An 18,770-nucleotide genomic window follows, 5' to 3' on the forward strand; every position below is an offset into this window, starting at 1 on the left:
GTGGCTCATGCCAGAAATCCCAACACTTTGGGAGGATCACTTGAGGCCAAGAGTTTGAGACCAGCCTCGCCAACATATGAGACCTCTATCTCTATTTAAAAAAAAAAAAAAATTATTCTAATGACCTGTGAGTTTGTGAATGCTGGGAGGTCCTCCCATCACCTTAAATATCTCATTTATTCACTATGATCTAGAAATTCCTAATAAGCTGAAGATTTTAGAATTAATTAATAATCATTAAATTTTCATTAAGACTAATTAGGGGAGAGTCAGTGAAGAATTTTAAGTAAAGGAACGATATATAATATTTATATTTGAGAAAGATAACTCTGGGGACATTGTGAAAAACAGATTAAAGGGAGGTGAGACAGTAGTTGGGGTTATTTGTAAAGGTTCAAGTAAGAAGTGAGGATGAGGAAGGAGGAACCAATCTCAGAGTTAAAAGTAGAATCTGTACAAATTGGTTACTTACTAGATGTAGAGGGTAAAGAAAAAGAAGGAATCTAAAATGACTTCTTCATTTCTGACTTGTGTCACTGAGCGTGGGCTATGGAGAGGAAGCTCTGTTACCATTACCCAGTTAGATAATGTAGGAGGAGGTATGGGTTGAAGAGTAACTGAGTGCAAATGAGTTTGAGGTACCTCAGTAAAGTTTATAGTCGGCTCAATAAGTGGGTCTTGAGCACAAGAACCATCAGGTAAAGATAAAGCCTGTGTGAGACAACTGAGAAATGAGCATACAATGGGATGCATGGTCTTCAACTCTTGCAACCTAAGGAAAAGAATAAAGGAAAGATATAGAGGCTGCTTTCAGGAATTTTTTAAAGCATGTATCTTCTAGAGTACCTTATTTTTTAATACTATTTGATTGGTTTTATTATTTACAACATTATTCATGATATCCTAGCTATCATTTGGAAGTGAAAATGGAAGAATTCCATTTATTGGGCATTTAATTAAAATCAAACTTACAAGGTCTGTAGTGAAATGCTGGTAAATTTGTCCTTTTATCATTCCACTTCTTTGTCAGATGTCAATTAAGTTACCTTTTAATTTTAGATGGAAGAAGAACCATTTAATCCAGACTATGTTGAAGTAGACAGAGTGTTAGAAGTCTCTTTTTGTGAAGATAAGGATACTGGTGAGGTAAATATTTGGTAAAAATATTTTTTAAGTAAGAAAAATCTGAAACTTTCCAAGTATTAAGACCTAGTACTTTATTCTCTGTTTAAACTATTTCTTACTAGTGTCTTTTTCAAAATGGTAAAATGAAAAAAATTTTTTTACAGCCTGTTATTTACTACTTAGTAAAATGGTGCTCATTGCCATATGAAGATAGTACTTGGGAACTGAAAGAAGATGTAGATCTTGCAAAAATAGAAGAGTTTGAACAACTGCAAGCTTCAAGGCCTGACACAAGACGTTTGGTAAGAATCTGTTTTAGACAGCCTTATGAAATCTTAGCACTTGTTTATGTAAGTTACGATATTGCTAATAATTATGTAATTTGTTTTACTTTCATTTCTTTTAAACAGACTTGTTACTATGTGAGTCTAGTTTTGGGAGCCAAAGCTAAAGAGGGAGTTTATATGTGAAAAGACAGGAGCAGATTCCTTTTTGATTAGCACGAAAGTGAGGAAAGCTGCCCTGATAAACATGGAGATGTGACATAAGAGAAGGAAATGAATTAAATATTCCATAGAAGAGATCATATTGTTTTATAATAACTATTTTCTGATCTTCCTAATATTATTTTCTGGTCTTCTTACTTTATTTTCCAGTAATGCCCATAGGCTGTTAACAAAAGCGTATCAGTTTACCCCCATTCCTTTTACCTTCTAAATGCTATTCCTTGAACCAGAAAACAGAAGCATCACCTAATTCAGAGAGGAGTGGGTCAAGGAATGTTGTAAAAGAAAGATTTTCTTTTGGGGTGGGGACTATGCCTTGGTGGTAACATTAAGCCTCATTGAATAAGCTATGTCTTTATATCAATGATTCTCAGTCACAGGTGCATATCAGAATCTCTTCTGGAGCTTTTCAAAAATTAGAGATGCCTTAAATATATGTTATAGACCTTGGTAAAGGGGGCTCAGCCAATAGAATTAATCCCCTTAATTAATGTAAAATTGATGACAACAAGGCTAGTCTGTCATGGTTAGATAATATAGGAGATTTTGTTTTGTTTTGTTTTGTTTTTGCCAGTATATTGCTGTTAAATAAAATAGCATGTAAGTCATGTAAAGTATTTTGAGATTCTGTAAATGAAATTTTTCCCTGACCCAAACTAATGAATCATTAATGGTGACTGGATTGCTGAAAAGAAGCTGCACAGAACATGATCTAATGCAGAAATTATTTTAAGCAGCAATTAAAATATATGTTAATTATTTTAATGCTCATTGGCTACCACTTAAAAAATGTTTTCTTTAGCAAACACCTGTATTAAGTAGCAGCAGAGCTTCAATAACCAGTCCTGTTCTCTGTATACTGATAGCCTGTTTTGTTTTCCATTTACAATTACCATACACTTACCTGATGTTTAAGAAAAACTCTCCTGAACTGTGTTTTTCCTGTGCTCTCAGGGTAACACAACAATCAACACAAAAGACTTCTGTGACCCCAAAATATGTGGGGAATTCTTCTGACCAGCAAGCAGTCAGTTCTACAGTGGACACCAGCTAGCTGTCCTCTAATTCAGTTCTACCTAGCTCTAATTCACCATCTACCCAGATATAGCATCAGATCCCACATCTTGAGGGTTCAGTCCCACAAGACTGCCCCCTCCTTTCCACCAGTCACAAGTCCAGGGGCCTTCAGAACTTCTGACTGACTGGCTTCAAGTTAGGGTTCCCATTACCCACCACTTTGGGTTTGATTAATTTGCTAGAGCAGCTCACAGCACTCAGGAAGACGTTCAAGTTTTACCGGTTTATTCCTCAGGATATTTTAAAGGATACAAACAAACAGCCAGAGGAAGAGACACATAGGGCGAGGTCTGAGTGCAGGAGCTTCTGTCCCTGTAGAGTTGGGGTTTGCCACTTTCCTGGCATGTAAATGAGTTCTTATTCACCTTTCTGTCAGTCTCCACATGTTTAGCTCCCTGGAAGTGTTCAGCTCCCTGAAAGTTCACTAAACCCTGTCCTCTTGGGTTTTTATGGAGGCTTCATTATATAGGCATGATTGATTCAATCATCCAATGGCCATTGGTGATCAACTTGATCTTCTCCCCTTCCTTCCTTCCTCCCCTCCTTCTCTCCTTTTCTTCCCATTCCTCTCCTCTCATTCTCCCCTCTAATCATGCCTTTGTCCTTCTGGTGACCAGCCTCACCTGAATTTGTCAGTCAGCAATATTGGCACACAAATAAGCAGCACTTTGGAGAACCCAAGAATATCAAGAGTTGTATGCCAGGAAATAGGAGTGAAGACCAAATATATATTTCACAATATCACACCTGATTATCCTGATAATTGTTAGAAGTGTAATTTTGTTGATTAGTAACAGTATAATTTTAAAGCAGAAGACAATAAGAGACCTTTTGCTTGTTTCTCAGAAACTTATTTCTCCCACTGAGACCCTACTAATTTGGGGTCAGGATAATGTTATTTGAATTCCCATTCAGGAATCTTCAGAAAATTTATGTCTTATGTATCTGTATATATAAGTGAATAAAATTCTTTTACATATAATGTTTCACTTCTGGGCTTATAGATTTCTTTTGAAAGAAATGTTTTGTACCATGAATATCAAAAGCTATTTTGAATGCTATTATAAAATTGTTATTGTTTTTTAAAAATATATTCACGATTGTTGCCATAATGTAGACTGCAATTGACTTTTGCACTTTGATCTTGTATTATGCAACCTTGCTAAAATTACTACTTAGTTTAGCTTTCTTGGTAGATTCCACAGGATTTTCTACATAGACAAATCATGTCTTCTATAATATAAATAAAGACAGTTTGTTATTCCTTTTCAATCTTGATGACTTTTATCTTTTTCTTGTTTGGTTACACTTGTTAATGCCTGCAGTACAGTGTTGAATAGAAGTTGTCACAGAGGACATCCTTGCCTTATTCCTGATCTTAGGGGGAAAGCAGTCAGTCTTTCACCTTTAAGTGTAATGTTAGTTTTGGCTTTTTCATAGCTGTACCATAATAGGTTAAGGAAGTTCCCTTCTATTCAGAATTTGATGAGTTTTAATTAGGAGTGGATGTTGAATTTCTCATATACTTTTTCTGCATCTACTGAGAGTATCATATTATTTCTGGTTTTTATGTTTTATGTTTTTTTAAATAGAGATTATGTCTGCCTGTGTTGCCCAGGCTGGTCTTGAACTCCTAATCTCAAGTGATCCTCCTCACTTGGCCTCCAGAAGTGCTGAGCTTTCAGGCATGAGCCACCACACTTGGCTGATTTTTATTTTTTAATCTGTTGATCAACACTGATTAATTTTCTGCTTTAAACCTACGTTCCATTCCTGGTTTAAAAAAAACAAAAAAACTACTTGGTCATGATCTTATTGCCCTTTTTATATATTGTTAAGTTCAGTTTGGTAAAATTGCGTTAATATTTGCATCTTTGTTCATGAGGGACATTGGTCTGTAGTTTTCTTGTGATGTTTTTGTCTGATTTTGGTATCAAGGCTTCATAGAATGAGTCAGGAAATATATCTTCCTCTTCAATTTTCTGGAAGAGTTGTATAGAATTAATTTGACCTTTAAATGTTAGGTAAAAGTTAATCATAGCACTACACTATTATGCCTCTTAGGGTTATTTTTAAACCAATGCTTTTTGCCATCAGTATGATACATGGAAGATTTAAACAGCATTCATTCTTTGTTTTTCCACAAAGGACCGTCCTCCTTCTAATATTTGGAAGAAAATAGATCAATCCAGGGACTATAAAAATGGCAATCAACTCAGGGAATATCAACTAGAAGGACTCAACTGGCTCTTGTTCAATTGGTACAATAGGTATGTAGTATATCTTAACAAAAAAAATTTCTTTTTTTAATGTGTGCCAAAATGTGTCAAGTAAAATAGATACTGATGTTGCTATATTGTTATTGTTATGAAGTCTTCATTATTTAAAGTGAGGTTACCTCAGGAAAATATGTAAATTACAATTTAGGATTCAACTACAATTGTTTTCTTTAAATGTATAGCAATCAGAATAGAAGAAAGTTGGTATGTTGATTAATACTTAAATTTGAAATACCTTTCTAAGAGTCCTAAGACATCTTATGTGTTATATAATGCTTTTCAGCTTATCAACCCATACTACTTTCTGCCAACAATCAGTTCGAATTAGTGAGTTACGAGCAAGGTATACTTACAGGAATTAAAGCTCTATCATTTAATGTAAATCGTCGAAGAAGTAGGTTGTCAGCAATAGATAAGGAATGGAATATAAAATATGGGAACCTAGTAATTAATTACCCCATTTTTATTATTTGTTTTCCAAGATTTTCAAAATGCCTTATAGAATGTCTTATATTCTTTTTTGAGATGAAAAGATAATTGCAAAATAAGTAAAAAATGGTACTGCAATTGAGAAAGCGTAGTAGTTACATATGCAAAAGAGCAAATAAAGGCCCTACTATTAGTAAGAATAGCAAAATTTGATGATGCTTTTATTTAGAATCATTTTTAATCATTTTTACTTTTCACGTGAGTCTTCTGAGTTGTTATGCTTAAGTGATGGTGAGTCATGGACTCAATTGATGGAAAGAGGCCTGTTATCCCCACAGTGCTCTTTTCCCTGATTTATATTTTCCAAATGTTAATCATCATTTTTCCCAAGAGAACCATCTAGGAAAAGTAGTTGACAAAACATTTTTTTAACTTGTCTTCCCTCGTCAGTACCCTTTTCCATCTCCTACATTGCCTGTTTTAACCTTTCACCACTTTCTTGAAGCCCTTTGTTACAGTTCTGCCCTCTTCACACTCTGTATATGACTGCTTCATAGAGAAACCCAGGGACGGTAGGTAAATTCATCCAAGTTCTTGCTTGCCTTCATATCCAAGCCTACAGATACGTTAATATCTTCATCCATAGTTATTCTTACCACTGTCCTTATGTATCAGACATACCATCTCATCTAGTCTTCTTTGAACATAGAGCCTTACTTCAATCACTTATCCTTCTCTTTTTTATCTCCAGGCCATCCCTGAAGACTATTGCCATCCCTTCAGTCTATGAACAAATTTGGGTTTAAAATAAACCTTCTCTTGGCTCTGCTTCTCTCTCTGTCTTTCTCTCTCTCCTTCTCTCTCTCCCTCTCTCTCCCCATTCCCCTCAGCACCACCACCACTGCCCCCACCCCGACTCCCCTGCATTCTCTGAAACTTTTAACTTTCCAAATCCATGGAATATTTTTCAGCCCTAATGTGCTCTCTGCTGCATTGGTTAGTAGTTGGTACTCCTTCCTTCTTTAAACATTCCCCCCACTCTGAACCCCAACAGCTTCCACAGTGTGACTGTCTCCTAGCTCTGCAGTATCTGTGACTATTCCTTTCAATAGTCTGCTGGTTCTTCTTCCTCTGCCTGCCCTGTAGATACTGTGTTTGCCTGCCCTTGGTTCTGTCTTTAGCTCTCTTTTCGTATTACATGTTTGTTCTCCCTAAGCCATATTCTGTACTCCCCGTGCCTTCACGTAACAGTAATATTCTAATGGTCCCATACTTTTATCTCTAAGGTCTTGAACTCTGGGCCCATGTTTTTATTTGGCTCTTGCTACCTGAGTGTCTATCTGAATGATTCTTTAAACACACTAGAATAAAAATTAGTATTATTTCCTGTTTCTTCCCCATCAAAATTGTTCTTCCTCTGTATTTTCCATCTTGGTTAATGATAACACAATTCCTTTAGTCACCCAGACTGAAATCTGGCTTCACCCTGTACCCCATACATTGGTAACTAGGTCCATTTCATTCTAACCCACAATTAATTCTGGAAGATTCTTTCCCCTTAGTTTCTCCTCTCTTAGACCAGGTGCCCACACTTTCTTCCCTGCACTTAATGGTGCTTTCCCAGTTACTGTCCCAACTTCTAGGCACCTCAACCTCTAATATCGACAATAGCACCAGAGTAAACTTTAAAATACAAGCCTAATCTCATTGGATTTGTTTGAAGTGTGCCAGTAATTTCCATTGCATAATAAAATGGCAAATGTCTTCTATATATGACCCTGCTTCCTCAATAATCTCTCCTCCTTTTACCTTCTCCTCCAAACCATAGAAAACAACTTTTGGTCCCTCAGTTCATCATGTTCTTCACACTTCTGCTCATTCACTATGCTCTCTGGCAAAAATCCTACTCATTACTGACCTCCTTTCTGAAGGAGGTCTTCTTTCATCTCTTCTAGCCAGAGTTGAGGCTTAATCTTTCAAGCCTCCATAATAAACCATACTGATGATTCTTAATTGACCAACATATCATGATCATCTGTGAAGCTTACTTTTGAAATTATAACTGATTTTATCCTATTCCATATACATTGAATCAGAATGTATAGGGGAGGGGCCTGAGTATCTGGGTTTTTTTTTTCAAGCTTTGTGAGCTCTTCTGATGTGCAGCCACAATTGAAAACCAGTGCTTTATCTGTGCTTCAGTGATAGCACATTGCATGACTATTTATTTATTTGCATGTCAGCTTCTGTAATAGATATACACCCCTGAAAGGCAGATAACATGTTCTATTTGTTTTGTATCCTGTCTTCTCATACTGTCCTTAGATATAGAAGGTATTTATTAAATGATTCCTGAACAAATAATATATTGAGTTGGCCTTGCCCTTCCCTTTTCTTTTTTAAAAAATCAAACATCTAATGGGTGGTATCCTTATTTTGGAGCTACAGAAATCCTTAGGTGTCCCTTTGCAGGATTTTAATAAAATTTTAATCTTAAGCCTACTCTGCACTTAAGCAACTTTTACATTTTTATAAATACAACTATTTTATTTGATCTTTGATTATCTTTGTATATTTATCTTTAAAGTATAGAAAAAAACCCAGTGTATGCATGGATAATGTATTTGTTTATTTCAGACGAAACTGCATTTTAGCAGATGAAATGGGTCTTGGCAAAACTATTCAATCAATTACATTCCTCTACGAAATCCTTCTGACTGGTATAAGAGGACCTTTCCTGATTATTGCTCCACTTTCTACTATTGCAAACTGGGAGAGAGAGTTTCGTACGTGGACTGATATTAACGTTGTGGTTTATCATGGGAGCCTGATTAGCAGACAGATGATACAGCAATACGAGATGTACTTCAGGGATTCACAGGTGTGTTATTATTTTGTTTGTTGTTTGAAAGGTCAGGGCTGAAAAAGATAAGTATTACCTACCAATTATTTTCAAATTTAGGATACATTTAGTTGCCTACCTAGATCTTAGTTCAAGCTCTTTTATTCATCATTTTTATTTTACAGTAAATTTGAGTAGCTGAAGAGAACAATGAGAAAAGTCAGTTTAATGCCCTAGTTAACTATAATGAAGTATGCAGATTTAAACAATGCACAGGTTTCATTGTAATTCTTAATTTTTCAACTAGAATAATAATTTTACTAATTGTTTCTAAATACACATTAGATTTATTTTTAGAGTAATAACTGTCTCTGATCATTGTCCAGCTTTTTTCCCATCATTTTAAAAATTTAAATCTTCACTGATACCACAGGCTTAAATGCCTGTTGAGTTGAGACCATAGGTTCTCTTTCATGTTCAATGGATTTTTATTTTAGACATTTTTTAAAATGTGGTTTGTTTTGCTTACCAAAACAGGTATACCTCCATCATTTTCTCCTTAGGATTGATTATTTCAGTACTCTAGTGGTTTGATGATATTCCTCTCTCCATGTATTTTAGAGGAGCATTTTCTGTTTTACTTTGACCACTTACTCTTTAAGAAGGGATTTTCTATCCCTTCTAAATACATAGATCATAAAATAAAGGGATGACAACTTAAGAATTTTCTAGCAGAAAGTTAAGACTAGAAAACATAGGCCAGGCATGGTAGCTCACACTTACAATCTTAACACTTTGGGATGCCGAGGTGGGAGGATTGCTTGAGGCCAGGAGTTCCAGATCAGTCTGATCAACATATCAAGATGCCATCTCTACAAAAAAAAAAAAAAATTTAAAAAAGAAAACGTGAAATGCCAAGTCATGGTCTTGAATGTTCATGTGAATCATTTTATTAAAATATTAAGAAATAATTAAATCAATAAACACAATTCACAGAAAGGGTACTTTTTAAATGGAAAGTGGCACCCTACATTAAAAGCACCTTAGTATTTTTTCTTTCACTCATTCTGTTGTTCTAAAAGGATCATTATAACACATGACCAGGTTATGTGATATGATAGAGGTTGAAGTAAGATAATGTGCATAGCCTTCTACTTTTGTCTCCCAATAATAACGATTTTCTACCTGTTTGAGCCCAAGAGTTTGAGGCCGCAGTGAGCTATGATCACACCACTGCACTGAAGCCTGGGTGACAGCAAGACCCTTTCCCTAAAAAAAGGAAAAGAATCAAACTATAATCTAATTAAGGTATCATGGACTCCAAAGGTGCAAAGGTGACTATTTTCACTTGAAGAATAATTAATTATATAGGTGCTTAATTTCGTATAAATGTAATTGTTTCAACCTTGGAAGTAGGAAGCAAAATGAGGAACAGGAACAAAATCAGTTAATTTATCCATTTTCAAACTCTTGGGCTTAAGTGATCCTCCCAAGTAGCTGAGACTACAGGAGTGCATTTCCACACTTGGCTAATTATTTTATTTTTTTTGTGAAGATGGGGTCTCAGTCTGTTGCCCAGGCTGGTCTTGAACTCAAGTAATCCTCCCACCTCAGCCTCCCAAAGTGCTGGGATTACAGGCAGGAGCCACTGCACCTGGCCTAGTGTTTTGTTTTTCTTACTCATACATTTGTAGAATTTTAGAGCTGTATGTTGTCATAAAAATTATTTAATTTGACATTCTCATTTTTTACAGAAAGCACAACTAATATCTTGAGACTTAAAGAGATTTTTAACAAAGTTACAATTTTAATGTATGTGTCACATGAGTTTGGCATAAATATGATAGCCAAAAACTTGGAAGATCCTTGATATGTAATAAACTGATTTGTATATATTAAATATTGTATTTTTATGATAAATGTTACAAATTCTAGATATATGTTACCTAAAGAGGTTTTAAATTTCAAAAGATAAAGATGTCTCCTGTAATGAGATAAATAGATCTGTACTTCAAATATAAAAATAACTTTTAGAGTTAACTCTTTCAAATATATTTTCATATAAATTAAGTGAATATTTAACTTCTGTTTTTTTTACATTATCAAATAGCTTGAAATAACAGTAGTACTAAAATTATGCTAAAATTTTTCTAAATTGCCCTGGGAAAAGTAATAGAAGTGATAAACTAATAACCACAAACATTTATCGAGTATTTACCATGTGCCAGGCATTATGCTAAACAGTTTACACATATTATTTCACTTAATCTTTGTAATATCAACCTTGTAAAATAGGCAGTATTATCTCCATTTTACACATGAGGAAACTGAGGCTAAAGAAGTTGCGTAGATTGCTGCAAAATCACAGTACAAAACCAAGATTAATAAACTCAAACCAGTCAGATTCAAGAGCCCTTGTTATTAAACACTGTGACATCAGCTTAACTGAATATATTATATCCCAGGCTTTTAGAGCTGCATAAATGTCATAGATATAATTTATACCTATTTTAATAATATTCTACTGCAGCTCTTATTCAACTTAATGGCCAGTATACACAATTAATAATAACTAATCTAAAATTAATTAGGTTAACATTAATTAAAATCTATGTCAGAATACCCAACTGTTCTTATCCCTTCTTTTCATTTAATACCCAATAGCTTATGTTTTCAACCCTGTTTAAACACTCTCTTCACTTAGATTCCAAGACTTCATCCTTTCCTACATCACCACTTATTCTTTCTCAAGCCCCCTTTATTGGTTCCTTCTTATCTTCCCTGTATCTAAACTCTGCGGTAACCCAGGGCTCAGTCTTCAAACTCTTTTGTATCTATACTCATTATCTCACAGATTTGATTCATACACGTAACTTTGAATACCATCTGTACTGCTGAAATTCCTAAGCCTGTATCACCAACTCTAAACTCTTTCCTAAATTCCAGAGTCATATCCAAATGCCTACTAAATATGTACATAGATACGTCTTAACAGCGGTCTCATGGATATGTCTAATAGAGGTCTCAAAATTAAAACATACAAAATCAAAATCCAAAACAACTACTTTTTAGTAAATAACAACATGAACTTCCAGTTGTTCAAGCTAAAATTTTTAGAGGTAAATTTGAGGCCCTACTGTATCTCACTCCATACTTAACCATTGGAAAATCCTGTTGGCTCTACTTTCAAAATGTATCTAGAACTGACCACTTCTCTGAACTCCAATGAAGATTTCTTGCTTGCATTGCTATGGCAGCTTTCTAACTGTTCTCCATGATCCTGTCCTTGGCCTCTTCAGACAGGTTTCATCACAACTGCCAAAGGGACTTTTAAAAAATACATGTCAAATCAGGACATTTCTTACAAACCCCTTCAATAGTGTCTTGCTCAGAGCCAAAGTTTGTATAACAGTTTTCAAGTCCTGCAGTTGACCACATCGCCTCCCCCACTCACTGGGTTTCAAACACTCTGGCTTTCTTGCTATTTGAATGCTACCAAAGATACTCCTACCTTAGGGCCTTCATACTTACTACTTCTTTTACCAAGAATGCTTTATTTATAGATCTCTAGATATCAACATGACTTCTTCCCTCATCTTTAGATCTTTCCTCAAATATCACATTGCACTAATGGTCTCCCAACCACTCTATATAAAACTGCAGTGGTCACCTCCAACCTTATACTTCTTATCCCACATCCTTGTTTTATTTTATTCCACAGCCCTTATCTCTAATTTACTTTTTAAAAAATTATTTTCTTAATAACTGTGTCCTGCATTTGATTCAGTAGAATATAAGTTGTAATTGGATAATTATTTTTATCTGTTTTGTTTACTGCTATATCTCCAGCAGCTAGAACAGGGTCTGGCACATGGATACTCAATATCTGCTGAATAAAGTATTTGGATGGCTTATTATTCGCTATTTATTTGCTGTTATATTTTTGAACTCATTGGTGTAAGTAATAAGAACTAATACTGAAATCTCATTGGCCAGATTTTGTCATGATTTATTTCTTGCCTAAAATTATTATAATTCTTAAAATTATCATAAAACATTTTACCAAGAAATACTCATTTGGATACAATTATTAATAATATAATTATGTTGGCATAATTTTTAACATTATTGAACATAGCAATATAATACAGTTTCAATGATAAAAGTTTTCATTGTAAGGGAGTGTCTGCATATGTAAAAATTTCATTAGAAATATTTTATAACTTGTTATCAGATACCATTTGACAGGAATAAAAATATGCAATTAAAATATTCCAGCAAATAATTATATTTGATCATTTCTAGGGGCGTATCATTCGAGGAGCTTACAGATTCCAAGCTATCATCACCACTTTTGAAATGATTCTTGGAGGCTGTGGAGAGCTTAATGCAATTGAATGGCGATGTGTGATTATTGATGAAGCACATAGGTTAAAAAATAAAAATTGTAAACTCTTAGAGGGCCTGAAACTCATGAATCTGGTAAGTAACTTAATATTATCATTATGACCATTGAGTTTATTAGATGTGTAGTAAAAGGTCATAGAGTTAATACTAAAATTTTTTTTTTTTTTTTTTTTTTTTTGAGACAGAGTCTTGCTCTGTCGCCCAGGCTGGAGTGCAGTGGTCGGATCTCAGCTCACTGCAAGCTCTGCCTCCCGGGTTTACGCCATTCTCCTGCCTCAGCCTCCCGAGTAGCTGAGACTACAGACGCCCGTCACCTCGCCCGGCTAGTTTTTTGTATTTTTTTAGTAGAGACGGGGTTTCACCGTGTTAGCCAGGATGGTCTCGATCTCCTGACCTCATGATCCGCCCGTCTCGGCCTCCCAAAGTGCTGGGATTACAGGCTTGAGCCACCGCGCCCGGCCGCAAAATTTTTCTTTTTAATTTTAGAGTATAAGTACATCTGAATCCTATCTATGATAATACAGATTTTTTTTTTGGCCTTAATTTGTAAGAAAAAGATTCTGTTTCCTACGACTTCAAATTTTTTAGTTCTTTCCTTCAAAAAGCATTAGTAATTAATTTTTAAAATAAGACCTCTATAGAGAATGTACTATTTAAAAGAAAATAAGACCATAAGTTTTTGGGTTTGTTTGTTTGTTTGTTTGTTTATTTGAGATGGAGTTTCTCTCTTGTTGCCCAGGCTGGAGTGCAATGGTGCAGTTTCCACTCACTGCAACCTCTGCCTCCCGGGTTCAAGTGATTCTCCTGCCTCAGCCTCCCGAGTAGCTGGGATTACAGGCATGTGCCACCGTGCCTGGCTAATTTTGTATTTTTAGTAGAGATGGGGTTTCTCCATGTTGGTCAGGCTGGTCTTGAACTCCTGACCTCAGGTGATCCGCCCACCTCGGCAGACTCCAAAAGTACTGGGATTACAGACGTGAACCACTGTGCCCGGCCAAGACCGTAAGTTTTAAGCCATAAATTCCTTAATAGAAAGCCCCTTTACCGAAGTTATATTATTCAGATCATTTATGATAAAAAGTCCTACACAATTCTACATGTTTAACATATGTTGGTTATAATTAATAATGGGATTTCTTATAGTCATCTTTTTGTTAGTTATTTGCTTCTTTCAAATGAAAGCATTTTTTAAACATTTTGATTTTTAATTAAGCTCACATAATTACTACATGAGCACTTGAACAAATAATTCAAATACAAAGAACCACATTCTGTAAAAACTTAAAGTGTTCCTTTTTACTCCCTGTCTATCTATGCCACACACCCAGTTCAACACCTCATTCCAGTATGGTTTCCTGTTTATCTTTCTAGGCCATTTGCTACCATATACATAATATGCAGATTCACAGATGCATATACAAATATTTAGCATGGGAATTTAGAGGTTTTGTCAAATAAAATTTTAAATAATTTGTACTACCATTAAAAATATTCTATGTTCATTTTCTTCTTTTACTATTATGTTTAATTTTTAAGGAATTCTAGTTTCAAAGCATGTTTCAATTAGCCCTTTACATTCTTGTATTGTAACTTCAGTGATTTGATAATTCATTCATGTTTGAAGAGTTAAATGATGATCATCCAAATTATAAATAATGAGCACTCTTTGGTGTACAAATTACCATACTAAGAATGTTTGAGTACAAAAGAAAAAATGCCCTCTTTATTCTTAGAATGTTGATTTCTTTTCTTCTAAAATTATTTAGAATTTTTAAAGGCATGAATAGCATACAAAGTGAAGTATTTCAGAATGATACAGAGTTTTTAAAAAGTGATTGGGAAAGTACATTCCTAAAGATTTGTGGGTAGAGATGTAGTTTTTTGAGTTAACTCTTGAAAATTATGAGTTTGGGTACCGTGGCTCACACCTGTAATCCCAGCACTTTGGGATTACTTGAGACCTGGAACTTGAGACCAGGTGGGTAACATAGTAAGACCTCATCTCTACAAAAAAAAAAAAAATGTAAAAATTAGCCAGGTGTTTTGGTGCATACCTGTAGTCCTAGCTACTTGGGAGTCTGAGGCAGGAGGATCCCTTAAGCCCAGGAGTTCAAAGTTACAGTGGCACCACTGTAATTTATTCTAATCATTGTAATTATGTTGTACGTGTAATGCTGAACTATGATGGCATCACTGCACTCCAGCCTGGGTGTCACAGCAAGACCTTGTCTCTAAACAAACAAACAAAATATATATATATATAGTCAGAAAAATATTTGCATATTGAACATTTGATGACCTAAGTCAGCTTTCATATAATTATAGTACTGTGATGTTTGATGTGAATTGTTCTCACTTTATGTAGGAACACAAGGTGCTTTTGACTGGCACACCTCTCCAAAATACAGTTGAAGAACTATTTAGTCTTCTTCACTTTCTTGAACCCTTAAGGTTTCCTTCTGAATCAACATTTATGCAAGAATTTGGGGATCTGAAAACAGAGGAACAGGTATCCTATTGCTCTTTGTAAATACATTCATCACATTTCTTATCATTGTAATTATTTTGTATGTGTCATTAAATGCTCACTTATGTTATATGTCTTTTTATCATTTTTCATTCAGGTACAGAAACTTCAGGCTATCCTGAAACCAATGATGTTGAGACGATTAAAAGAAGATGTGGAAAAGAAGTTGGCACCTAAAGAAGAAACCATCATTGAAGTAGAACTTACTAATATTCAAAAGAAATACTACCGGGCTATCTTGGAAAAGAACTTTTCTTTTTTATCCAAAGGAGCAGGACAAACTAATGTACCTAACTTGGTCAATACCATGATGGAGCTCAGGAAATGCTGTAATCATCCATATCTTATCAAAGGTAGCTAAGAAAGATTATAACAAATACATTTTTCTTGCAACAAATACTAATGAATAAATAAACAGAACACACTACAGCTGTAGTGGCTGTTATGACTCTCTACTGTGATAGTCTAAGGAATTACAAGTATTACAGAATCAGAGGCAATGTGAACTACTTCGTTACAGTGACTGATGTTAGCACACCAGGTTATGTTCAGCAGCAGTTTGTTCAGTATAATTTGGACTAGAATTTGTCCGCTTGTTTAATCCTCCTCATGGGCAAAGACAGCAAAACCCATTTTGGGGGCTTCTGCATTTCCATTTTTTTCCTGGTTTCCTTCCAGTCTAGATACATCAGTTAGTGTTTCAGTTCTTGTGCTGTAATAATGTTACTTTTTAAGATCTTACCAGGTTCTCTCCCAGTGTTCTCTCTGTACAATATTTGAGTTGTTCACTTATTCTTGGGAATATACCCCTCTCTACTCACTTCATTCAAGACAGCTGAAGTCTCTTGTAGTTATAGCACTCTCTTATGGCCAGACAGGCTGAGGAAAGGAATACGGAGAGCCTCTTTAATTCTGATTTGGATTATCTGAAGGAAGTATGCATTAAGGACCTGTAACATGGCTTTCATTTTAATTTATTCTCTTCTTTCTTTTTTTTTTTTTTTTTTTGAGACGGAGTCTCGCTCTGTCCACCAGGCTAGAGTGTAATGGCACGATCTCGGCTCACTGCAAGCTCCGCCTCCCGGGTTCACGCCATTCTCCTGCCTCAGCCTCCTGAGTAGCTGGGACTACAGGCGCCTGCCACGGCACCCGGCTAATTTTTTTTGTATTTTTAGTAGAGATGAGGTTTCACCGTGGTCTCGATCTCCTGACCTTGTGATCCGCCCGCCCCAGCCTCCCAAAGTGCTGGGATTACAGGCATGAGCCACCACGCCCGGCCTTTCTTCTTTCTTTTTGTTGTTTTTTCTTTTGTTTTTGTTTTTGTTTTTGTTTTTTAAGATACAGTGTCACTCTGTCTCCCAGGCTGGAGTACAGAGGTGTGTTCATAGCTCACAGAAGCCTCAAGCTCCTGGAAACTGATCCTTCCGCCTCAGCCTCCTTAGTAACTAGAACTAGCCATATGCACCACCATACCCAGCTGATTTCTTTTTTTTCTTTTTGGTAGAGATGGGGTCTTGTTATATTGCCCATACTGGTCTCAAACTACTGGCCTCAAGAAATCCTTCTGCCTTGGTCTCCCAAAGTGCTGAGATTACAGGCACGAGACATTGCACCTAGCCTTAATTTTTTCTTGTTTCCTTGTTTTGATGCCTAACAAGATGCCCATAGACACATCCAGCTCAACTATGATCATCCTTCAGTGATGACCACTATTATGATTGCTGTTTAAATATTAGATGTTTAAAAATATATGTGTTTACCAGCTGAGTTAGGATCACAGTTTTATTTTTTCCCTAATAGCATTGATTAAACATTTAGCAAACTTAAGTTTATACAAGGTATTATGCCAGGTGTCTGAGGAAATAAAAAGATGTTTAAGACATTGTTTATGTCCTCAATGGAATTACAGTCTGGTATTGGTGAAGGTTCAGCAACAAGCATAAATAATTCTAATAAAAGCAATGTACATGCCATTCGAAAATTATGTTACAAAAGCACACAGGAGCACTAATTTTGATTAAAAGGAAAGCAATTGGGAATTTCCTGCATTTGTGCATTGCTATTACCTTCTCCTATTTCTTTGACAGGTGCTGAGGAGAAAATACTTGGAGAATTTAGAGATGCATATAATCCAGCTGCTTCTGATTTTCATCTTCAAGCAATGATCCAGTCTGCTGGTAAATTGGTCCTTATTGATAAATTGCTTCCCAAAATGAAAGCCGGAGGTCATAAAGTGCTCATCTTCTCTCAGATGGTTCGCTGCCTTGACATCCTAGAGGACTATCTCATACATAAAAGGTAAAGCATACTATAATCCACTGAATTATACTATGAATTATGCTAAGTTTGTGCTATTAAGATTTGTGCAGCACTGTAATGTAAATGAACTTTACTCATATCTTTCTTTTATCCTATATTAGAATAATGCATTCAAATTTGTAAGTAAAGATTGTTTAGGATTGTGTGTTATGTTTTCCTAACCTGCATATGTTGCAATATTAGATGTGCCTGAGGAGTCCAATTAAGAAAAGCTTTCAAATAAATATTTGATTTGTTGACCCAGGAATGGGTTTAATAATGTACATTTTACTTGATTAATAAACCTTGTAGATGAAACTTTAAATAGACATATTTACAGCAGTCATCCTCAAAACTGAAAAAAGTGATTCAAGAACCTTTGGATCTATTTCATTGTTATAATTAGAGCCTTAAGCTGTGGGACTTTTATTATATACTATATAAAATTTGTTATGCTTTCATATTTTCTGATTTGTTTCAATGTGTGTTTTTTGTTTTGTTTATTGGTACATCACAATAGGATAGTATTAAATGTTGTCTAATCAGGCGGGGCGCGGTGGCTTATGCCTGTAATCCCAGCACTTTGGGAGGCCAAGGCGGGCAGATCACGAGGTCAGGAGATGGAGACCATCCTGGCTAACATGGTGGAACCCCGTCTCTACTGAAAAAAAAATAAAAACTACAAAATATTATTCGGGTGCAGTGGTGGGAGCCTGTAGTCCCAGCTACTCAGGAGGCTGAGGCAGGAGAATGGTGTGAACCCAGGAGTTGGAACTTGCAATGAGCCAAGATCGCACCACTGCACTCCAGCCTGGGCGACAGAGCGAGACTCCATCTCAAAATAAAATAAAATAAAATGTTGTCTAATCAGTATTTAGGATATAATAGGCTAATTATCATAGGATATTTAACAGACCATTAGGATTCCATCTGATAGTAACATATTAATGTAAAAGAGAATCAGAAATTTCAGCTGTAGATTTTTTGTTTTGTTTTTATTTATTTTTTTATTTCTGTTTTGTTGGTTTTTTTTTTTTTTTTTTTAAAGACATGATCTCAGTCTGTTGCCCAGGTTGTTGTGCAGTGGTGTGACCATAGCTCGTTGCAACCTCGAACTCCTGAGCTCAAGCAGTCCTCCAACCTCAGCCTCCCAGGAAGCTGGGACTACAAGCATGCACTACCACACCCTGCTAATTTATTTTTGATAGAGACAGGGTCTCACTGTGTTGTCCAGGCCGGTCTCAAACTCCTGGGCTCAAGCAATTCTTCCACCTCAGCCT

General features: G+C 35.6%; 1 protein-coding gene across 7 annotated transcripts in view; it reads left to right on the forward strand.

Annotated features, from left to right (window-relative positions):
• CHD9 (chromodomain helicase DNA binding protein 9) overlaps positions 1 to 18,770 on the forward strand; it is a 274,510-nt gene that overhangs the window by 176,938 nt on the left and 78,802 nt on the right. For all 7 annotated transcript variants that reach the window (XM_025370142.1, XM_025370141.1, XM_025370138.1 and 4 more), the window contains 8 exons: positions 1,060 to 1,146; positions 1,290 to 1,427; positions 4,857 to 4,978; positions 8,054 to 8,297; positions 12,564 to 12,740; positions 15,031 to 15,174; positions 15,290 to 15,545; positions 17,280 to 17,490. In XM_025370142.1, the coding sequence (XP_025225927.1) occupies positions 1,060 to 1,146; positions 1,290 to 1,427; positions 4,857 to 4,978; positions 8,054 to 8,297; positions 12,564 to 12,740; positions 15,031 to 15,174; positions 15,290 to 15,545; positions 17,280 to 17,490 (1,379 nt within the window). The remainder of the gene's footprint in view (positions 1 to 1,059; positions 1,147 to 1,289; positions 1,428 to 4,856; positions 4,979 to 8,053; positions 8,298 to 12,563; positions 12,741 to 15,030; positions 15,175 to 15,289; positions 15,546 to 17,279; positions 17,491 to 18,770) is intronic.

Source organism: Theropithecus gelada, chromosome 20, assembly GCF_003255815.1.
Source record: "Theropithecus gelada isolate Dixy chromosome 20, Tgel_1.0, whole genome shotgun sequence".
NCBI lineage: Eukaryota > Metazoa > Chordata > Mammalia > Primates > Cercopithecidae > Theropithecus > Theropithecus gelada.